Raw genomic sequence first — 21,774 nt, forward strand, 5'->3', positions numbered from 1 at the left:
TGCCGGCACTTCAAAACTACCATTTGATTCCTCTCTTAACTTCAGGAATCTATTATCCAGCTTAAAGTAAAATTAAAAACCAAATATCCACCTTTGTGTTACAAACAAGAGTTTTATGTTATCAAAAGACAGTAAATTATCCATGGCCCAGCAATGTGCCCTTGTTGCCAAAAAGGCCAATGGAATCCTGGGCTGCATAGGGAAGAGTGTGGCCAGTAGGTCGAGGGAAGTCATTCTCCCCCTCTACTCTGCACTGGTGAGGCCACAACTGGAATACTGTGTCCAGTTTTGGGCTCCCCAGTTCAAGAGGGACAGGGAACTGCTGGAGCGAGTCCAGCAAAGGGCAACTAAGATGATTAAGGGAGTGGAGCATCTCCCTTATGAGGAAAGGCTGAGAGAGCTGGGACTCTTTAGCCTGGAGAAGAGAAGGCTGAGGGGAGACCTTATTATGGCGTACAAGTACCTAAAGGGTGGGTTGAAGGAGGATGGAGCCAGGCTCTTTTAAATGGTTCCAAGTAACAGGACGAGGGGTAATGGGCACAAGTTAGAACACAGGAAATTCTGTTCAAATACACGGAAACACTTCTTTACGGTGAGGGTGACAGACCACTGGCACAGGCTGCCCAGGGAGGTTGTGGAGTCCCCTTCTCTGGAGATTTTCAAGACCCGCCTGGATGCAGTCCTGAGTAATGTGCTCTGGGCAATCCTGCTTTAGCAGGGGAGTTGGACTAGATGATCTCTAGAGGTCCCTTCCAACTCTGAAAATTCTGTGATTCTGTGAAAAATTACCAAAATTAAAATTAAACAATAACCTTTTACTGCTTGTACTGTTTAATTTTTTGCTTCTCCTTCAGCTTAACTAACTAAAAACGTGCTTCCCAATAAGCAAAAAATTAATTTTTCAAATTATCAAGCACAAGTCTGAATTGCTAACACTACTGTAAAACGTGTACATAACAGAGACTTCAAAAATGCTTCAGTTCTATTTTTAAATCATTAAACAATTTGCCTTTTTTTAAAGCTAGCCTTGCGCCTCTGCCAAATTTGGCGTGCCAACTCATTCAGCCTGCAGCCCCGCAGGAAAGGACACAGGGTTATACTGGGTTGCAAACCCAGCATGAGTTAACAGCGTCGGGCTATTGCAAAAAAAGCAAACACTGTGCTGAGGAGCAGAAAGGGAATTGCCATAGGTAAGACATGTGAAGTAAAGCTCGCAGTGGATTCAGGGCTGGCGAGGACTTGGTGGGAGTACCGTGATTCACAGTGAGCACTCCACAGTTACCATCGGCTGGTAACAGATTGACTAAAGATCTTGATGGGGTAAGTCAGACATGAAATGCAAGTAACACCCTAAAAAAGCAGCTAATGTGATGTTGTCATGAGGATGTAGGAGTTCCCTTTCTCTCCTTCCAAACCGGTAGCCCTGAAGGTAACCTCTCGCCAGTGCTACAGGAGGACTGCAGGATACGGAAATCCCAGACCCCGCGGTGTTTCAAACAATGGTTCAAGTGGGTCCAAATCCTCTCATTAGTCCCAGCCTGACATGGGGACATTTCCATTCTTAAATATTTAAACTGAGTCAGTCATCTTAATTAACTACTTCAGCAAAAAGGAGACTTTTTCATTCCTGTGCTTATCTCCCCTTACTGTTGGCTTTCCAAGGTTGTGAAGTGTCATTTACTGCAGCTTTTTAACATGAGGTTGAGATACGAAGGTACACTAGATGGCCAATGTTCCTTCTAGTCTTTTTTTCTAGGACTATTTCAAGTAAGAGCTTTTCATATATCCATAGTAGATCTGGGGAGATTTGAGAGATACAAGAAATTACCAGCAAATTTCAAATTAATTCGTTAAACTACAGAGTATTGGGGGGGGTGGGAGGAAAGTGTAAGTATAGGTATTTACAAAAAATCTTGAATACAATTCTTTAAAGCGTACCATATAGAAATAGAAATAGAATTAGGTGCCTGCCAGAAGGGAAAGCCACTGTATTTTCCATCAGAAACACCTTAACAACGTTTGGTGCTAATTGTTTATTCGAATATGGGCTATCATTTGCTAAAATACCTGCATCACACAACCATAACAAAATAATTCTGCCACTTACAAAGGCTTTATTGATAACCACCTCTGACTGCAGATCTAAGTTATTCCTTTGACCCATTTTGAATTGGTTTTGCAGTTCAAATGTCGTGAGATCCTGGATATGGTCACATAAGAGTCACTCTAAAATTCATCTTTCTCAAAAATACTCTGCAAAGGTGATACAACTGCGCGGGAAAATTCACAGGAGCTTATAAACACCAGCAAGGTAAGCAATCACTAGCAGGAGACTTGGACAAATAAATAGCAACTCATCCCGTCAAATGCTAAAATGTTGCAGCCTTTGAGACTTCTACAGGTGACAAGAGACAACCACTTCTTCTTCTTCTTGTTTCTTTGGTTTTTCTTTTGAGCTGAAAAGGGCTGTTGCCATTCTTACAACTCTGGGACACGTTTATCCAAACTGACAGCTATGATTTTGGTTTTATTAGTGTTTGCAAGTAACAAACAGAAATAAATTATATTTTTAAGAAGACAAGGAGGAGTAAATCTGTACTTAAAACACAGTAGTAAACTGTTTCTGAAGTCTGATTACATAAAAAAAATAATATATATATATCCAAATGGACTTCACCTGAATTAACTGTTTCATTACATACCTTTTATAACTGGAGCGAGGTCAGTCAGGACAAGTCCTTAGCAGGGGTCAGACCTCAGAACAGGTACTCAGAGCGTTTGCAGCGACTTTTGGCACAAATCAAAGAGGTTTTTTTTTTTTATAGACAGTATTGCAACACTAAGATAAAAATTACATCAGTACACATTGCGCTCTCTCGGACAAAAATATCGCATTTAGGTTAACATTCCATCAGAATAGTCTCAGGGTGCCACAAAGAAAGGAAAAAGGGTGTTTCTAGTTTGCTTTTTATTTTTATCATGACTAAGAAACACCTGAAATGCCACCCTGATATCCCTGTTAAAAGTTGAAGGTAAGATTCAGGATTAGGTAGGCAGATATTCAGTGATCCGGACAAATCCAAGGCAGGATGAATAATTAGTCACAAACACTCCAGCTTCAAAGTTTGTTCAAAACTTTTTATTAGTACTGCTTTCCATAGCTCTTTCTGAGATGGCGGAGTGAGGGAGAGGTTTATTTACTGAATTTTCTGCTGACTTGCTAATTAAGTTTCCAGAAATATAGACCTGGAAGCCTTCCAACTCTCCTTTGTTAATTAACCCCAAATGAACTTTTTGGAGCTACTTAACAGGAAATTCAGGAAAAGCCAGATGCTGTGGGAGCCCTTTTTTTTAAAAAAAAAAAAAATAAAAAATGAGGTAGCAGAATGGATACAGGCCTACAGATTAAATGTAAAGAGGTAAATTTAAAAGAGCTACAAAATTTTGATCTGTTTGCTGCTGCTTGACAACAGATAGCAAATATCCTCTGTACTTGAGAGGAAAACCCTCTATCCTTGAGTATTTTCGTAGCCGCACATTTAAAGCTGCGTGGTTTCTCTTGCAGGGTTACGGTATCCCTCTAGAAAGTATTTCTGCTTTCCACACACACCACCTTGGAGGAATAAAGCCAGAGTCACGCAGCACACAGCGGAGTAGAAGCGATCAATTTCAGAAGATATTGCAGACAAATATGAGGGATAGCGGGTACAAACCAGCCGAACACCTGCTCTGCCCTAACGCTCTCCATCCCAACCAGGCTGAACCCCAAACAGCGGAGCTGAAGCCGGCACACCGCTCCCCCCTCCCCCCCAAAAAAAAAAACAAACCCCAAAAAATCCCAAAGCTAAATTATACCGCACTCCTGCTGCTGCTGACTGTACCAAGCCACGCACCCCATCCCCTTCGGGAAAAGCTGGATTTCATCCTTGTTTAAATGGGAGGGAAGCGAAACTCGGCTGTCACCGAAGCGCACAGGCCCGCTTCCGCGCGGCCGAGCCCGGGCGGGGGGACAGCCCCCGTGCTCCGGCGCGGTGCTGCCCAGCCTGAGGCGGTTGCGTCTCCCCGCGCGGGGTGACGCCAGGTCCTGCGTAAAACCGAGCTGAGGGAGAACCGCTGCCTCGCGACCAGCCCGTTCCCAACGGTTCAAGGGGTCGTAAAACCCCTCGCAAACGCCGGGCCCACCTCCGCGCTTCCCCCCTTCGCACCTGGGCGCCCGCCGCGGGGTGCGCGGAGCTACCGGTGACTCAGCGGCAGCGGCGCCCCGGTGACCCCCCCCACCCCCTTCCCCGCTCTCCCCCTCCTCCCGGCGGCGGCGCCTTGCCGCGGCTCTGCCCCCTCCCTCCCGGCAGGATCATCCCACCCCGCCGGGCGGTCACCTCAGCAGGAGGAGCCGCCGCTTTGCCTCCGGCTCTCACAGCGACCTGACGGCAGTGAGCCTGGCCTCGCCTCGCCGCGCCGCGCCATGCAAGCAGGGAAAGCAGCCGACAGCCGGGACGGCGGCCAGCCCCTGCAGGTCACCATGAAGAGGGGCTACGAGGTGCTCCGCGACCCCCACCTCAACAAGGTAAGGGGGGATGGCGGGCAGGGCAGGTGCGCCGCGGCGGCCCGGGTCGCTGGGCGACCCCTCCCTCGCCCCGGTCCCGGAGGGGGACGGAGAAACCTGCCGCGGCGCAGCGCCGGCTGCGGAGCCGGAGCGGGGCCAGAGGCGGCGGGGGCGCCGGGCCCCCTCTGTCCGCCGCCTCCACCACCTGTCGCGGCACAGCGGCCGGGGAGGCCGGTGGGGCGGCGGGCGCGGGGCAGCGGTACTTCCTGCGGGCCGGGAGGCGCTTCCTCTTCCTTCGGGGCGGCGGCGGCGATGTCGGTGTCGTGTCGTGTCCGCCCCACTAGCCTGGGCCCCGGGGCGCGGAGCCCGCCGCGGGCAGCGGTGACATCCCCTCCGCGTCTCCCACCGGAGAAGAGAAGCGGCAGCCGCCCGGGGAGGATGCTGCTGAAAGTTGTGCCGCTGGGATGTGAGTTTCCGCTGTCCGTGCCGGTGTTTTCCCGGTACCCTCCTTCTCTTCCAGCCCTCTTTCCCACGGGTGCCCCACCTTGCTTCCTGCGGGCAAGCCCGGCTGTTCGTGCTCTCCTACATTTTATCCCCTGGCAGGTGGAAAAGGCGTTTTGTCACCATCGTTCCACTCGCAGCTGAAAAATTCAACTCCGGTTACCCCCTTGCTCTGTGTCAGCGAATGCAGTCAGCTTTTAAAGAGATGCCGTAACACAGCAAAACCTTTTTGTCGCATCTCTAATTCAGTTAAGAATGGTAGTTCAGCTTGATAAAACTTTCTAAGCATGTTAAACTAATCTGGAAAAAAATAAAACTGAGTAAGTGTTTGTGTAGCTCTGATAAAGATGCAAAGTTCAGATAGTAAAATACTTTGTTGGTGTGACAGGCCCTGGGTTTGCTGCCAAGATGGAAAAATGGGTATAGTCAAAGGTGGATGGTAAACCACACCTAGAGCACGAAGCCTTGGTCGAGTCCTTAGCCCTGACTTTGTTCTTGCACATTACTTTTAATGGTGCCCTGACTTGTACCTCTGCATTAGAATGTATGTACAGTTGTTTTACTTATTGCAGAGTTGTATAAATTGACAAAAACGGTGTCTCTAGTTTTACTGGATAGGTTGACTCATCAGTAAAAGCTCCATATATTAGTTAGATGAATAGTGCTTTTATTAGTCTTGGGGCTTGACTACAGAGTTTCTTCAGAGGCTGTCTCTGTGTGTGTAGGCCTGAGAAGGTCTCCTGAGGTCAGGTGAAAGGAAAATTAACCAAAACATAAAACTCCCAAGAAGAAACCAAGGAAAGGCTGTTTCACTTGGGATTGCTTTTAAGCAGCTGCACTATTCACAGAGAAAGTCTGATGCAGAAGAACCAGGAAAGCCAACCCAACAAAAAACCCACTTTGTTTTTAAGAAGTAAAATGGGGCTTATTCTAAAATGTGTTGAATAAAGGGCAGTTGAAGGCAAAGCAGGCTCATTGCTACCTTTTTCCCCTCAAACATCATACATACGTGGAGATGTGGTGCTAAAGAGGATGGGTCTTGCTTGATTTACTGGTTTAGGCTTTATTTTTCCCTTCCCCGTCAGCCCATAGCACATATGTACCATACAGCAGAGAAGCAAGAAAAAATAGTTGTTCATTACCAGCCACATCTACCCAGCTAACGTGGAGTTTGGTGTTAGAAAAGGTCAGCTGAAAAATCCAGTCTTTATGCCTGTGAGGAGAGTCTGGTCCTGGTCTGGTGAAGAATGGGTAAGCCAGTTTTCTGACTGAGACAGGTGATTTCTGCTGGGCGTGGGTGTATTACACCCTACTATATATATTTATATACGCACACATGCCCCCTAATATATATATATTTGTTGCCAAATATATATATCTATATGAGCAATAAAATCAAATATGTTGAGGACTGCCAACATGGTTGCCAGTCTGATAGCTTGTGGCCTGCCTGCCTGCATGGGACATGGTACTCCCCGTTCACTTTCTGTTGCCAAGGCTGTTAAACAAGCATCAGATTGCAGAGAATTCAATTTGAAGTAGATAAAATATCTCTTTTAATGATTCTAAAGTACAGGGATTGTTTGCAGTTCTGCAGAAGTGCCAGAACTTTCTGCTATCTCCTGGGCCCTAAGAGCTGCAATTCCTTGGTATCAGCACTTTCTTTTGGATATGGTGCCAGTTTTAGTAGTCCTATTTGCATATACTTGGCAAAAGTAGACTGTAAGTACTGACTAGTGGTATCTAGCAGTGACTCATTGAAAACTAAGACAAATGATGTTTTCGGGGTCTCTTGAGCCAAGACAGCTGGCCTGTCAAGCAGGTGAAGCTGAAGTATGCTGCAATATTCAGCAGCTTGGGGCTAGTGTCCTCAAATAATGTGTTCCTTCTCTCAGCCAAGTTGAAAGGAAAATTTTACAGGGAACTGTTCATACTTGGACATCTTTAGAAATAGATGTAAGATGAAATAAGGAGCTAGATTTTTTTTTTTTTTTTAAAATATCTGTCTCCATTTAGTGGTCCACTCACCCAACAATAAAGCTGGATTTCTGCACTCAATGCATACCTCACTTTTTACGCTTACCCTTAATGGCTGGTAAGAGGTGAGAGAAAGGGCTGTGGGAATGCCAGGGTAAACACCCAAATGTCGTCTTTTCCACTTGCTCTCTATTTATACCTAGACAGCAAAATTTCCAGAACATACTAAGCGCTGAAGTATGTTGAAACCCTAGGCAATGTTGTTCTTAAATCTTTTGTGTTTTATGTTTTACTTTGTAAGTAATCAACATGTACAAACTTCACTGAGGAAAATCTTAATAAAAATGTTTGGTGGTTTTGTGTTGTGTGGTTTTTGTTTGTTTTTTTTTTTTTTTTTGTCCCGTGCTGGTTTGTTTTGCCTACATATGAAACTGTTCCTGCTTTTACAGGGTCACTGAGTGGTTTGCCCCATGTCAGCAGAAATGATGCATCAAAAATCATGAGGAACAGCAGATTGTAACACACTGAGTCTAATTACTTGAGGACACATGTCCAAGTCTATGGACAGTAATCACGATTCAGATTATCATCTGAGATTTTAGGTCCATAGTGTTTAAAAGTGTACTTAGAACCTATTTGTTAATTGCCTTTTTTTCCCCTCAGGCAACTAAACACATTGTAAATAGCAATTACAAGGAAAACAAACATAGTTTCACTTCTTTTCACTGAAATAGATTGCATTAGCAGCCTTTGGCTGGGAGTTGTATGCTCTTTAAGCTGATGAGTTATGGAAGTGTGACAGTAATTTGCTCTACTACTATAAATCTCATTTATGCTTTATTCAATGTATGAGTTTGCAATTCTAAAGCACACAAATCATTTAATACTAAACTTTAATCTCATCTTTAATTTTTTTGCCTTTTAATACTGTTTAAACAAATCATAGTTTCCCATAAGATGCTTGTTTTCAGAGTCTCGTTGTGAAGATACGCAAACATGTATTTCAGTACCAAACTTTTCCAATAGCCTGTGTTAGTTGACCACTCTAAACACTTCCCAGATTGAGAAACTTTGCTATTGGAGGAGTGCTTTCCTTCCAGGCTACTTTCATATTCTTGCAGAATGATTCAGCAAGCAGGAAATAAGTGATTCTATTAAATCTAAGTACTCTCTCCCCTCCCCAGCTGCTAAATTTTAATGCCTCTCCCCTGACTGACTGCTGTCATCATTGCGGAGTGTAGTATGCTTGTAAACTGTTGGTCCCTCTTTTTTCTTTCCCTTTACTCAAGTTGCACTAAAGCACTGGAGAATTTCAGAACAGACTGTCTGATGGGGCTGCTGAATATTTGAGAGGTCCCAGTATTAATGCCACCTGCAATGGCATTGATGTTTTGTCCTTGCCACCTTCTGTATGTGATTCCCCTGGATCTTAGTAGGTTCTCAGCTAAGCACTGACATTAGTTGTTAGCTGGAGTTGGCTGTCAGTCCATTGACTCACTATGGGATTTACCATACAAGAACCACACTGGAACAGACCAAAAGTCCATTTATCTCAATGTCTTATTTCTGACAGTGGCCAAACCGGATCCCTCAGGAGAAGCAAAAGAGCGAACGATGCCTCTAGTGATACTTTCTCAGAATAATCAATTCCAGGCTGAGGGAATGAGCAGTTTATTAGGGGGTTATTAAGATAATGAATGCTTGTCTTTCCTATCAGATTACACAACTCTGTGTACTAATTTACTAAAAAACAATTGTAAACTTCCTTTTTTTTAAAACTCAAGTGAAATTGTTATCTGTGCTAAAGTGAAGCATGGACTTCCCTTTTTGCCCCTCCATTTCAGGCTGTGGGAAGAGAGTGCTTGGGAAATACAGATACGTTTTGTTCTGTGTACAGCTACTTGCTTCACGAAAATCAAATTTGATTTTGAGAAAGTATAATCATATGACTGGTGTGGGTAACATACAAAAAAGGTCTTATGACTTTGACATTTGTTGGTGACACTGTAATAGGCCTCAGAAAACCCAAATTTCAGTAAAAGATCAGAAGCATTCCAGTGAGATTTTCTCTATCTGATGGGTAAAAGAGAATAAACACTCAAGAAGCTCCTCTAAATAAACCTATTTTTTTCTCAAATAGTAAGCAGTAGAAGTCTTTTTTCTTCCCATCGGGTAATGTCCATGTTTTCACACCTTAAACTTGTGTGCACTTTCTCTGGGTCCTCTGGAATGTCCAGCGCTTACTGAGTGTTGCTTTTGCCTTAGCTGTAAACAGATATTCTGGGAAGAAAACTGATGAAGCTGGGGACGGAGGAGGAAAACACTCCTTAAAATGGCATACTAGAATGATCTATATTAATTTGTAAAATAGGTTTTCTGGAGGTTACTTGATACTGCAAGGGATGATTTCATATTAAACGGTAGTAGGTGTGATAGTGTCTTTTAGATTGGAAGATGGTCAGCTCCATGTGAAAGTAAAGAGAGAATTTTATGAGGAATTTTTTGGGGGGTATAGTTGCTGGTCACTCTCACCATCTTCTACCTCTTTTTTTCCCATAAACATTTTTCCCTTTACAAATTTGTAGTTTTTACCAGGAATATTTCCTCATTCTTATCAGATCACCTTGCAGAGCAGTTCTGATTGTGATAGAGATAAGCACATATTATATTTCTGGTCTTTGACAAGAGTAAATGGTGCAGTGTTTGTGCTAGTGCAAAATGCAAATTAATCTGGTCTTTGTCTGAAACCTTTTAGAGTGAACTTGTATCGATTTTGCCTGTGTGTTTGGCAAGCATTGTGGTTTTGATCTATTACTGGGGTCTCTGATACTGGAGTTCCTGTTCTGTGGAATGGCAACCTAAAGTAGGAGTGTCTTCAAGTGTGAGGTTGGTTCATACCAGAGTGGTTTGCTCGTTAACAATCAGGGCTGCAAGTTGCAGACTGGCAGAACTGCAGCTACTTTGTACACTTGGGTTTTGGGCAAGGGCATGAGCTCAGCGGTGGCTCACGGGTGGGTACCAATTAATTCTGTGCTTTTTTCCAACTTTCTTACTTTAAGGCAGGTTTGTCCTGCATACTATTAATAAGGAGAAAGTCTTGGGGAAAGCATAAAGTATTTCAATCAGATTACTTTACCATCGTCTATTTTATGTGTAGAGCCTGCAGCGTTCATTGCCTCCTAGTACTTTGTTCCCGACCTAGTAGGTAAGTTGCTGTGGTTGGTGTTACATTCTTTTCCTCCTGTCGGCCTCCAGTTCTTTGCTTGCAGTTATGAAAAAGAGTGCTGAGACAGCGAGTTGGGAACAAAGTTCTGTGACATGAATTAAAAGCAAATAAAATGAAGGAGAAGTTATGTAGGAAGCTATACAGCAGTAATAGCAACTGGATACTGGTATAAGTAGTCACAAGAAGCTTAAACCTAGAATTGTTTTGCTGTGAAGCTGTTCCAGGCATTATTAATACTTTTCAGTTGTGTAATTTTCATGTGAACTGTAATTGAAACAAAGTAATTGAAAACAAAGAGATTTGACCTTTTTTCTTTAGACTGAGGAATCCTATGCCTGCTGGTTATAAATGCTACTTGAATAGAAACAATAATCCTGGCACAGAGCTCCTTGCAAATAGGATTTGTGCATTTAGAATGGGTTAAATGTGCTTTTCTACACTAGGTTTTATGGACATGCTGCAATGGCACAGAAGTTGTTTTGTTTTTTTTTTTATTTTATTGATGAATGCTGACAATAAGTAGGACAAGAGCTCACTGAGAAATTGTACTTTTGTCTAGGTAAAAATAAACTGAAGAGAATATTTGTGCTTTCTGTGGAAAGCATATCTCAGCGTACAGAATTTTGTACCGTTCATTTCTCACTTTATATATCTGGTTCTGCTGAATCAGCCTCTTGTATCGAGTTGTCACAGAAAGAAGTTGCATCCGTAGCAGGCAGAAGCCTCTCTTCCCTGGCCCTGCTTCCCTCTCTGAGGGCGGGAGGAAGTGAAATGTGTGTGACAGAGATGTTTTTTATTAACCTGTGACCCCAAGTTAAAATGTGCCATCTTTGCTTTGTCATGCCTTTCCCTTTGCTTCCTTGCCTGCTCTGGTGAGCCATGTATTGGGTGTTTGACTTGGCCGTGGATGCTGTAGCCCAGGCCCGCAGGGGTTGATGTGGGGTTTCAGGCCGAAGGTCGCATTTCTCCAGGCTCTGATGGGTTAGTGGCCCACTGCCCTTGTGCCTTGTGTTATTGATGGAGGTCCGAAATAGGGTATTAATACCCTTTAATAGGTTCTTCAATGAGGATTTTCCAATTTAAGTTAGAGAATTTTACAGCGGAGCAGTGGTTTCGAAGAAGTGTCAAAAGCAGCATTTGCTGGAGGATGTGTTCCGAGGTTTCAGCCAGAGCAGCAAGTGGTTTGTGCTCCCTGCAAATCTGAAGAGCTCTTGTAAAGCCACCTCTGTCCTTCCCTGGCTGAAGCAAATGGACAATGGTTGCCTGACAGCTCTGTGGCCCATTGTGGCTGGAGGAGTAGCATGGAAAAGGAAGAAAAGAACAGGAATAAGAATGTTGTTGGGTTTGTGTGCCTGTGTAATGAGATGCGCAGGGTATTCTGTTCACTCCCATGTACCTGAAGCAAACAAAGAAGAAATTGTATTCTGTGAGCATTAATGGGAGTGGGACATTTAACATGTGCCGAAACCTCTAGTGGGCTTTTTCTTTTTTTCTTTTTCTTTTTCTTTTCCCCCTTAATGATAACGTTGCACAGGGTGGGATGCTTTAAAAAAGAAAACAAGCAGACCAATTCCATTCGCTATGCACATTCGTCTTCATGCTTCATCATCTTCATTGGGCACTGGGTTAAATCTGTCCCGCTGAGACAAGTACCTGTGGACTTCTGACTCAGAGGTGCCCATACGTGCCTATCAACAAGGCTTTAGTGCATGGAACTGAATTTGAAGAATTGTGCGTATTTTTCTTTGTGTGGGTGCTGTGATATCACAGTAGCACCGAGGTGTTTCAAGCACCAATTAATTAGATCGTTAATGGGTATAAATTAAGGATCCCTTGGATTTAATGAATAGTACAATATTTGATCATGCTGGTATACACACATGATCTTCTGTTAGAAGGATGGTGAATTTTGAACTTCCTTTAAAAAGACTTTTCCAGTGAAGTTAACACGGCCATCGTTGGAGGAAGGCTCAGTCTTACAGCTTCTGAGCATAACGGGTGGTCTGTCTTCAGTGGGAGGTTTTGTGAGACCCAAAGCTATGGTATGACTAGGAAAGGTGCCAGTTTTGGGAACACACCCTGTGACCATCCACAGCATTAGCTTCTGTAGAAGAGGGTGCAGAGGCGACATCATGAAATACAACAAGGGAAAGTGTAGGGTCCTCCATCTGGGCAGAAACAACCCCAGGTTCCAGTATAGGATGGGGAGCTACCTGTTAGAGAGCAGTGTAGAGGAAAGGGACCTGGGGGTCCTGGTAGACAGCAGGATGACCATGAGCCAGCACTGTGCCCTTGTGGCCAAGAAGGCCAATGGCATCCTGGGCTGTATTAGAAGGGGGGTGGTTAGCAGATCGAGAGAGGTCCTCCTTCCCCTCTACTCTGCCCTGGTGAGACCGCATCTGGAATATTGTGTCCAGTTCTGGGCCCCTCAGTTCAAGAAGGACAGAGAGCTGCTGGAGAGAGTCCAGCGTAGGGCAACTAAGATGATTAAGGGAGTGGAGCATCTCCCTTATGAGGAAAGACTGAGGGAGCTGGGTCTCTTTAGTTTGGAGAAGAGGAGACTGAGGGGTGATCTTATTAGCGTTTATAAATATATAAAGGGGGAATGTCATGAGGATGGAGCCAGGCTCTTCTCAGTAGCGACCAGTGATAGGACAAGGGGTAATGGATTCAAGCTGGAACACAAGAGGTTCCACTTAAATTTGAGAAGAAACTTCTTCTCAGTGAGGGTGACAGAGCACTGGAACAGGCTGCCCAGGGAGGTTGTGGAGTCTCCTTCTCTGGAGACATTCAAAACTCGCCTGGACGCCTTCCTGTGCAACCTCATCTAGGTGTTCCTGCTCCGACAGGGGGATTGGACTAGATGATCTTTTGAGGTCCCTTCCAATCCCTAGCATACCGTGATACTGTGATACTGTGATCTCTACTAGCAGAAACCAGATGTTGTAACACCTGGCACTGTGTGCATGTGCTGGCTGGTGAGGTGCTGTGTTGCGGGGGCTCTGGTCGATACTTCTAGGCCTCTTCATCTTTGAATTTCTCTGCCCCTCTCCTTTGCCATGATTAAAACACCTACAGAGTGACAGTAGTAGGCCATTAGTTAAGCTTTGTTTGAATGTCCTTCTCTTTCATGGAGGGGCTTTCTCTTTATTTTGTGCCAGGGCAGTGCAGGCCAGGGCCACCACTGGGAATAGTTTTACAGTATTTATCTCCATTGTCTGGTTTAACACAACATCGAGGAGTTAAATCTGGTATAGGAAAAAGGCAATAAAATGTTGTGGGAGTATCAATTTGTAATACATGGTAGCCAAAGTTTGGTACAGCAAAGCTGCAGACAAACTTGAAACAGTAGCCATGTGCCTGCAAAACTGGGATAGGTGGACTTGTAATAAACTTCCTAATAGGTAGGTAGAAGTAGGAAGACTATGCATTAACTTGTCAGAGACCAGGCAAAAGCTTTGTTGCTTCCAGTTTTTTACCTGACATAATAACTCAAATCTTTAAATAAAGATGCTGACTGTTTCTAGTCAGAGGCGAAGGATTAATTTGGCTTGACACTGGAATATTCCGCCTTATCATTCATGGAGGAGGGTATTTCGCACAGTCAGCAGCACTGCTTCCGAGCAGGACTTGCAGACATGAGAAACCTACTTTACCTGATTGATATATTAAGACGTGATATTTATTGTGAGTATCTTATTCTCAATAACTATGAGGTGATGACTTGTTCCAAAACTGCAACTGTGCAAGCTCTCTGTCGAATGTGCTGTATGTCTGTTCATCTTTGAAAAAAATCAAAGTCATGGATGAAGTCAAGCAAGGTAGGGGAAACCATCGAATAGATACTTTAAGAAAGTGTTGAAATATAGTTGAATTATTTTTGTTAATTTTCACCCTACGTAGCCCGCATAGATTGAACTTCTATGTCAGTCACTCTTTTCTTTACCTTCCCCTTTCTCCCCCTCAATAGCAGTTTCATAAGTAGCATTACACCTTTAATTGAGAAGTAAATGATTACTGTCAAGCATATTGAAACTCCATGAATTTATATTTTAGAAATATTTTGATTTTTTTTTTCTAGAGCCAATAGTAGAGTAATGATATGCTTTCAGAGAAGTAAGAAAATTGCTGTGTGGTTATAATGTGTTGGGTTATCATTTTGACTAGTTTTCATGATTTCATGGCATGTAACAAGATAGTAGGAATTTTAAGACTGCCTCAAAGGACTGTCAGTATGATGCACATTACAGACATCTCTAAGAGGCAGGACTGCCATGATACACAACCATGAGGAATCTAGGTTCAACCATAATCACAAATAAGCCCATGGCTTTTATAAGGATAAGTTTGTATATTAAAGAAAGGACTAAGAACCTGATTCAGCTACTGCTTTTAGTAGTGTAAGGTGAGAGTAAATTAATGATAGAGGGATGCAAGAGGGGAACCTGCTGCAAAACTGTCATGAAATTAGCACTGGTGCATTAATCCTTTCAAAAAACAACCCCCTTTGTCACTTGGAGAGTATGAGCACTGTTAACCTCCACATACTTCCTAAAACTTGATTCCTAGCAGCCCATTAGAAGGAAACATTGAAATATTTGTTCAGTGTGCAAGATAAATGTTTTTTGCTAGTCCAACCTTTCTAAAACTAGTCCAATTTTGTCTAAAATGTTGAATATTATAGTATCTAATTTTTTGATCAATTAAGATTATTTTAAATAGTCCAAATCTTTAGGTGATTTCAGAGAAAAAAAATGCTGTGGAGAAAGCTAAATATGTTTCTGTTAAAAACAGATATCTAAATTAATTTTGTATGAGAATTATTTTATGCATATTCCTCAGGATAAATTTTTTTCTAGGGGTTAATTAAAAAAAGACCTGAATTGCATACATAAGAAAACAAGTTTTGGTCTTATCAAAGCTTAAGCTTTGCTAATGTAATATCTGTTGCGTAACTCAGGAAGCAAAAATCCTGACTTAGAAGAAAGAGGTCACAGGGCACCGTGGAGGCAGTTCTTGCAGGCACTGTGTACTTTCTGTTGAAATCAGTGCTTGTAGTTTACTTGGATACTGCTAGTGCCTATTTCTGTGTGAAACACAATACTCTGTGCAGGACTTGAGGTTGTTTACAATATAGAGGAAGCAGGGGAAGTGTGGAGTAAACACTTTTAATATACATAAAGAATCGATAATGTAGAACTGGAAAAAAAAAAAGCGCGCATCATAATTCTCTTATGCTTTGAATATTTGTGGCTTTCAGCCAAAGATGTAGAAATACATCAGGATGTGATCGTCTGGTATAAGAGTTCAGAAAGAAAATTCATCACTGTTTTGCTCTTAAAATATAAACAAGGCATAGAGCAGCAATGCATCTTATCATTGCATGTTTATGCTTAGGTTTTTACTTTCTTTATTGTTCAAGTAGTAACTGTTATCTGTTTCTGTCTTAGAAATTTTTTTTTTTCTAGTAACTTAAATATGATATTAAAACTAAAGTCACTGTGTTCTGCACTTCTTTTATTGTATTCAGAAAATAATCCTACAAGTGGTTTGAAAAATTACAGACACCTTTGGTTCAATGTAACTTTGCTTAAATAAACTCAGTCTTCAGTTAGTACTCTACATTGATCTATCTTATTAATGACTTGTGTGTATCTTTGGAACACAGTAGGTGCTATGAGGTATTAAATGATTTTGGCATCCGGTTCAGATGGGATATCACAGTTTAGCTTTCTTCCTCTTGTCCCCTGTGAGTGATACACTTTTAAGTTTCCTTTTGGCATGGAGATTGGATAGTACAGAATCACTGCTTTGCCAGAGAAGAACAAGAATTGTTATGAAATACATAATTCCCTTTTCCACAAAGGCAAAAGTAATTTTGGCTTTTACTAATGATGTAAAAAAAAATCTTTGTCTTAAATCTGTCCTGGTGATGAGTGCATAGTGATGATTATGAAGCATGTTGTAACATTTTCAGTACCAGTGTCTAGCTGACTTACTGGATTTCTTCCTCCAGATACCTGACTTTAGAAAGCTAATTTACCTGTGGAGGTGTATTTATGAAAGAGGCAGTAAAGCCTCTTTACCTAAGTAGTACAAAAGAGTTCAATAGTTACAAATAGAAGTCAGAAGAGAAGCACACCCTATTGTTAAAATAAAATGAATACCTGAGTCTGCAAAGCACTTAATGTTGGTTTGATTTGGCTTAAATCTCTTCAAGTCCTGTATGATGTTTTTTGGGAGCAGTTAGACAGGAGTAGTGCACCTGAAGCACTACTACGTGGTTAATAAACTTAGTCTAAAAATGTGAGGTGTTAAAATGCAGTATTTCACCAGCTGACAGCCAACTCTTAAAAAGGACTTTTCAAGATTTTGTAGGACCTTTTCACCATTGTTAAATGAGTTTCTTTACGTAAAGTAGAAGAGTAATTTAATAGCCAAAAAAACATTTTAAGATTCTTTGAAGTACAGAATATTGAACCCTAATGGTGACATGTTCAGCAGTTTTAGTCCATGATAAATATATGGAATAAAATTCTTGTTGGATTTCAAGATACTGACTCTTGAAAGGTAAAATTATCTGCTGCTATTTATAGGCAAATGGAAGTTATTATAAAAATACATTTCAAACTCTTGATTTTGTGCTGTAGTAGTAGTTGGAGTAATTCCTTAAGGTCCTTAGGTTTATATAGCCTTGTTTTTTCCCAGGCATAAGCCATTGTTAAAAGTCATGTCTGAGGAGCAAGTGCTGGGGAAGGAATGAAGAGCCTTCTGCCAGGGGATTGGAATTCAGGCTCTTGGACCTTCTGCAGGAGTGAGGTCTTGCAGCAGTTTGTTCCTCCTTCTGCCAGGGCTTTTCAGTCTTCCTCAGATAATACATTTTAGGTGACTGCTTGACATCTTCATTCCCAAGGTTTCTCTGAAATTCTTACCTTGCTCTTGTCTGGACACCAAGCAGGACAGTTGTCCTTCTGATTCCAACACAACTCTGTGTTGGGATATTTCAAGTTGCCTCTATCCCAGGAGTGTTTTGAAGCTCAGCGATGCCCCCTTTCCACCTTTTTCTCACTGGGGTCCTTGTTTCTCAGGCTGCTGCTGAGTGTAGATGTCGTTTTACAGACTTCATCTAAAGGTTTCAGGCCTGGTGAAGGAGAGTTGGCTCCCTGCTATGCTTCAAAGCTTTTCCTCTGCAGAGGGTAGTCACTGAAGTTCCCTGAAAAAAATTACTAGAGTTTGTGTGTAACAAACATCTATTCATGAAATCAGTGAACATTGGTGTATTATTTCTATGCATAGCTTATGTGTAATAACAAGCTTGAGGTAATATAATTTTTAACAGTTTTAGACATGAAGACATTTGCTGTTTGTTTTTTAAGGCACACAAATGTGTACCTTTCAGGCAAATAATTTTTGTAGTGTTGGGGAGCATAAATGTAGTGTGTCTTATCTGTTTTTGTGTTGTTGCTTTTTGTTAAGACAAGATTTCATGCCAAATTCTGTAAGGATGAGGCTTACCAATTGCATTGCTTTCTCTAAGTGAATACTGGATAAAGCCTTCCTCTTGCTCATGTGATAAGGGATTTGGCATGGCTGTCTATTTATTAGGTCAGTCAAGGGTCACGTAAAGAAACAAGGAATGGCCCTTAAAATAGCTTGACAATTCTGAATTATTTTTTTTTTTTACTTTGTACAGAGCATACAAATTCTTGCATTTAGAACACTGCAGTGGTTGAACTGAGTACATCGATTGCAGGTGAGAATTAATAAATAAATGTAGGTGAGTCTGTGTAAACAGGTATCAGAAAAGGTGTCTTTTATTCACTGTACTGCTTTTTTTCTGCTTCAAAGGTGGCTTTCACCACACCCCCTCAGCAGCTGCTTAAAAGGAACACTTTATCCAAGCTCAAGAAAAGTAGAACATCTCACTTTGCATCTTACCTGGGGAAACATAACAGGTCCAGCTCTGTCTTATAGCCTTGCGTTTGCCAGAAGTGCAAAAGTGTTCCAGGTCAGGAGTCTGTGTGAAACTGGAGCCTCTGCTCTGCTGCCAGGCTGTGTGAGGTACTGATGTACATGGAGTACGTGGATAAACTCAAAGTAGAAAATAAAAAGCAAGCACTTCCTTCTGAGGTGTAATTCTTAGGGGAAAAAAAAAAATCTGTAGGATAAAGAAACATGCCCTTCAAACTAACGTTATTTCCTAAACTTGTTAGTTTTGTGTAGTTTATGGCAAGATATAACTTTCCTCTGATTCTCTAGTTACTGAGTCCTCTAAATTTATTCTGCAATAAGGATGTCGGGTAAAGCACAGGTAAGAAGAACAGATGAATTCTATCAGATGAAAGTACAGTTTAGTTGTCATAATGTTCCACTAGTAATTTAAACAGGGTGTGTGACTAAAAGACACCCTTTCTGGTCTCCTTTGAGGTACACTTCACAAATCTGTAAACCTATGATTGAAGCTTTCTTTGTCTTACTTCAGAACTGTGTAATGAGTATGAGTACACACATTTTTTCCCCCTTGTATTAGTGAGCTCTACTTCAGAAAGAGAGACAAAATATTGTAGTAGATTGGGCACTAGACTGGAAACTAGGTCATGCAGTTGTGGTGATTATTAAATCTTAATCATCTAGTTTTCTCATCTGAAAAGGCAAGCAGCATTTGAAGAGTTTTGAGGATGAAATCTGTCGTGGTTTGGGCCAGACTGGCCACTGAGGTGAAATGACAAAAACTAGTGTAAAGTGCTTGGTCTTGTATAATTAGTATTTTTAGATACTGTTTTGTTATGTTGTCTTTGCATTGCTATAATCTAATTTCTATTTACAATTTTCTTTCCTTGGTGGGGGGATCATCTTCTAGTTTTTGCCGTAATCAGTCAGGAGGCTGCTGTTTCTTTTAAAGTCACATCTGATTACACCCATGTCTAATCTGTATAGTCCTGACATATTTTGTCCATGTCCTTCTACCTCCTGCCATATTGTAGTTAGAAGTAGAAAGGGTGTTAATGGATGTGCGGTCTCCTGCACATACAGTTTCCTAGATCCATGAAAAGCCATTAGACAGGACTGCAAATAGTGGCCAGTGCTGAATGCTGTGGGGGGAAGGAAGATCCGAATAGGCAGGAAGAAATCATCCATCTGTGTAGTTAAAACTGCTCCTGGCTTCAGGCCATGCTGTGCCACATGCAGATTAGTTCCAATTAGATGAAGTGGTAGCTGACCCTTGGCTGCCTCCTCTAAGCCTCTTGGTCCTGGGCAGCGTTGGTAAGAGTTGCATCCATTCCAGCAGAGTTGGGAGAGAGGTGAGAAAGCATTCAGTATTTATCAGCTGAATGCCTGAGGAAGCTCAGGTCAATACTTCCTGGAAGAAAAGGTATTTCAAGCTTCAGCTAACCACTATGCGGTAGTTTTTAACTCAGTGAAACCTCATTTCCTCAAAAAGCTAGAATTCATGTCTCCAGGACTCAAATTCATGCAATGATGTGAATGAAGGCTGACTTTCTAAGGGTATATTTAGCTCTCTGAAGACTTTGCTAGCTATTGGATAGGCAGAGGTGATACAAATTTGAAATAAACTGTCTTCCCACACTTAGGATTCTAATGTTGATTCCCTAGAGAAGATGTCCTGCACAGAAAATGTCTAAAAGCTGAATAAAACTCCTGCCATACCTTGTGTAGTGGAGTTGACTATTGCATTCAAAAATATATTTTAAATTTTTTCTTTTGTAAAATATGCTAGAAACAATGCACATGTATGTCCTCTAAACAGAAGGTGCTGCATAGATTTTCTTTACGTATAGATTGTTATGACATTCTTACAAGTTATGCTTCTGTAGTGTAAATACGTAACAAAATAAGTTTTTCTTTGAATGGTAGCTCGATGAAGGTTTAACAATTAGCAAAATTAATCTATTTTCATGTCAAAATTTTCAATTATATCTTAATCTTCCCACATTTTGTAATAATTTGGTATTTCAAAACAGATTCCTGTTTTCTGTTATGGGATTTCAGCAGTGACCAGAAAGCATACATGATGAATTAATATCTGTGAGCCTAATCCTGAAAATACTTAATTATGTAAGTAGCTATAGAGAGGTAATGCTTGTCTGGCTGTGCTCCAAATTGCCAGCAGCACAGCTCTCAAAGTATACATACAATAAGCATTTTTTTGGCCCTGAAAATACTCACATGCATCTATTTACTTAAATACATAGAAATAATCTTCCAGATACTATGAGGAAATGTGACATTTGCATAGAAGCCCCATTTATTTTGTACTGGCCTCTTAGGCTTCATTTCTTTACATGCGCAAAGCTGCTATGTGGAAAACAGCAATAATGCAGTACTTAGAAATACAGATGTAGAAAACTGAAGCTGGATCTGTTATGGTGAATCTGCTCTGCATTCTGTGAATCTGTTATCCTCAGCAAATCTCATTAATAATAATAATAATAAACCCCTCATTAATCTCATTTTGGTTCTGTGGGTGTTGGAATCCAAGTACTAGCACTGTGAGCAATCCAGCTTGGGTTGAAGGCGGTATGACCTGTCCTGTCCTTTCTTCAGTTGACAATATATGTTGTTATAGGCAAATGAATTTCTGTTTGCAACACCAAATACATGTTTGCAGGAGCAGAACCTGTTCTGGCTGCAAACTTTTCTTTTGAGTCATAGAGTGAAGAGGGCCTCAGCCTCTCTAGAACATGTATGCTGCTCTTCCACTCAGACTTGAAATGAGTGGTTAAAGGAAAATGCAAGTTAATGACTGAGTGGTTTTGTCAGATGCAGCATATTGGACTGAAGTATGCGAAGTAATCACAACAGCATGTGCTGGGTTTTAAAAGAATACCTTCTAAACAAAATTACTTCCCCTCCTGTAGTTTTCCATGCTAAAGAACTTGCAAAGAGAGTATTTTTGTAAGTCTTTTCCATGACTTAACCTACCCAAGTTTGTCTGTGCTCTGACATTTTATCTGTCTAGCAAGTTTTGACAAAGCATGTTAGTTTAATTTTTGGGAACTATTTTTTTTGGGTGTATGTTTATTGCACTGCAATTGACCTATCTCAGTAAGGCTTTCCAGTGCTTTGGCCCAGATTCAGCTGGCTTACACAGATGTGTGAAACCAAGGTGAGTGTGTGTTCGTTTATTTGCCCTGCCTGACTCAAAGAGTAACATCAGGAACAATAATAATACAAACCAATTGAAATGAAAGTATCTGGCATTCCTCAGCCTGAAGTTAGTTATTTACAGTGTCTGGTGCTAAAAACTGCAACGTCTCTTGAAATGATCCTTTTTTCCTACAACTCTGAAGATCACCATCTGAATGCTACTTAGTGGAAGGAGTTTGTAATATCATCACGGGAAATATGAGTGCATTATTACTACAAAACCGTAGGGTAATTCCTGTCGGAAGGGATCTGAGGAGGTCTCCTGTCCAACCTCCTACTCAAAGCAGGATCAGATATGAAGAGAGAACAGGTTGCTCAGGGCTGTATCCTGTCAGGTCTTGAAAACCTCTAAGGACAG

The 21,774-nt window shown here is 41.6% G+C and overlaps 1 protein-coding gene across 1 annotated transcript in view; it reads left to right on the forward strand.

Moving 5' to 3' along the window:
* The first annotated feature begins 4,385 nt into the window (after positions 1 to 4,385).
* The window catches only part of ME1 (malic enzyme 1), a 191,418-nt gene continuing 174,029 nt past the window's right edge, over positions 4,386 to 21,774 (forward strand). Inside the window, exon 1 of the mRNA XM_082480516.1 lies at positions 4,386 to 4,564. Coding sequence (XP_082336642.1) covers positions 4,463 to 4,564 — 102 coding nt within the window. The 5' untranslated portion in view covers positions 4,386 to 4,462. The remainder of the gene's footprint in view (positions 4,565 to 21,774) is intronic.

The sequence above is a fragment of the Vanellus vanellus genome (assembly GCF_965231255.1).
Source record: "Vanellus vanellus genome assembly, chromosome: 3".
NCBI classification, from domain to species: domain Eukaryota; kingdom Metazoa; phylum Chordata; class Aves; order Charadriiformes; family Charadriidae; genus Vanellus; species Vanellus vanellus.